Raw genomic sequence first — 782 nt, 5'->3', positions numbered from 1 at the left:
CACAGCAATTTAAAATGTTTGAGTGTTACATAAAACTTGAATAATATTATTTGGTATTGTTGTTAAAAATATTTTAGATTTTCATTTCAGATTCATCAAATTCAAGTAATTTTATTTATATATATATATTCGGTTTCGTCTCGGTTTTCGGCCAAATGCATCCTAAATTTTCGGTTTCGGCCCAGAATTTTCATTTCGGTGCATCACTATCTCTTTGTATTCAGGAGGCTACATTGTGCTGAAATCTGGAGGGCTGATTTGGTCACAATATATTAGAAACACCACAGGTATAACTAGAATTACTGCTTCATGGTTGTATGCCTCCACAAACCAAATTCACAGGAATGGAACAGATGTGAGGTCACTATGACCTTGACCTTTGACCACCAAAATCTAATCACTTCAGCCTTGAGTCCAAGTGGACCCTTGTGCCACATTAGAAGAAATGCCCCCAACCCATTACTGACATATTATATTCACAAGAATGGGCCAGAATTTTCATGACATTTGTCGCTATAATAATAATTACTATGTTCAAGTCCCAATTTCCCTTTTCTTACCATAACCATTTTAATGTGTGTGCGTGTGCTTGTGCTGCTATAGATGCAGGAGTACAAATGCGCCAGATCGAGGCCCTTGGCATCTCCACTCAAAGAGGCACCTTTACAACATGGGACAGGTACATTGAACAAAAATATTCAACTTACTTTCTTTATCTGAAAAAAATGTATTTGACTTGAGGTAGACTTAGAAAAAATTACTGTTGAATACCTGTTTTTTTT

General features: G+C 35.9%; 1 protein-coding gene across 1 annotated transcript in view; it reads left to right on the top strand.

Moving 5' to 3' along the window:
* The window catches only part of gk5 (glycerol kinase 5), a 9,873-nt gene that overhangs the window by 1,565 nt on the left and 7,526 nt on the right, over positions 1-782 (top strand). The window contains exon 4 of the mRNA XM_020586766.1: positions 604-680. Coding sequence (XP_020442422.1) covers positions 604-680 — 77 coding nt within the window. The remainder of the gene's footprint in view (positions 1-603; positions 681-782) is intronic.

The sequence above is a fragment of the Monopterus albus genome, unplaced genomic scaffold, assembly GCF_001952655.1.
Source record: "Monopterus albus unplaced genomic scaffold, M_albus_1.0 scaffold420.1, whole genome shotgun sequence".
Taxonomy (NCBI): Eukaryota; Metazoa; Chordata; class Actinopteri; order Synbranchiformes; family Synbranchidae; genus Monopterus; species Monopterus albus.
The sequence above is the reverse complement of the archived record's forward strand: the minus strand, read 5'-3'. Positions and strand labels throughout refer to the sequence as shown.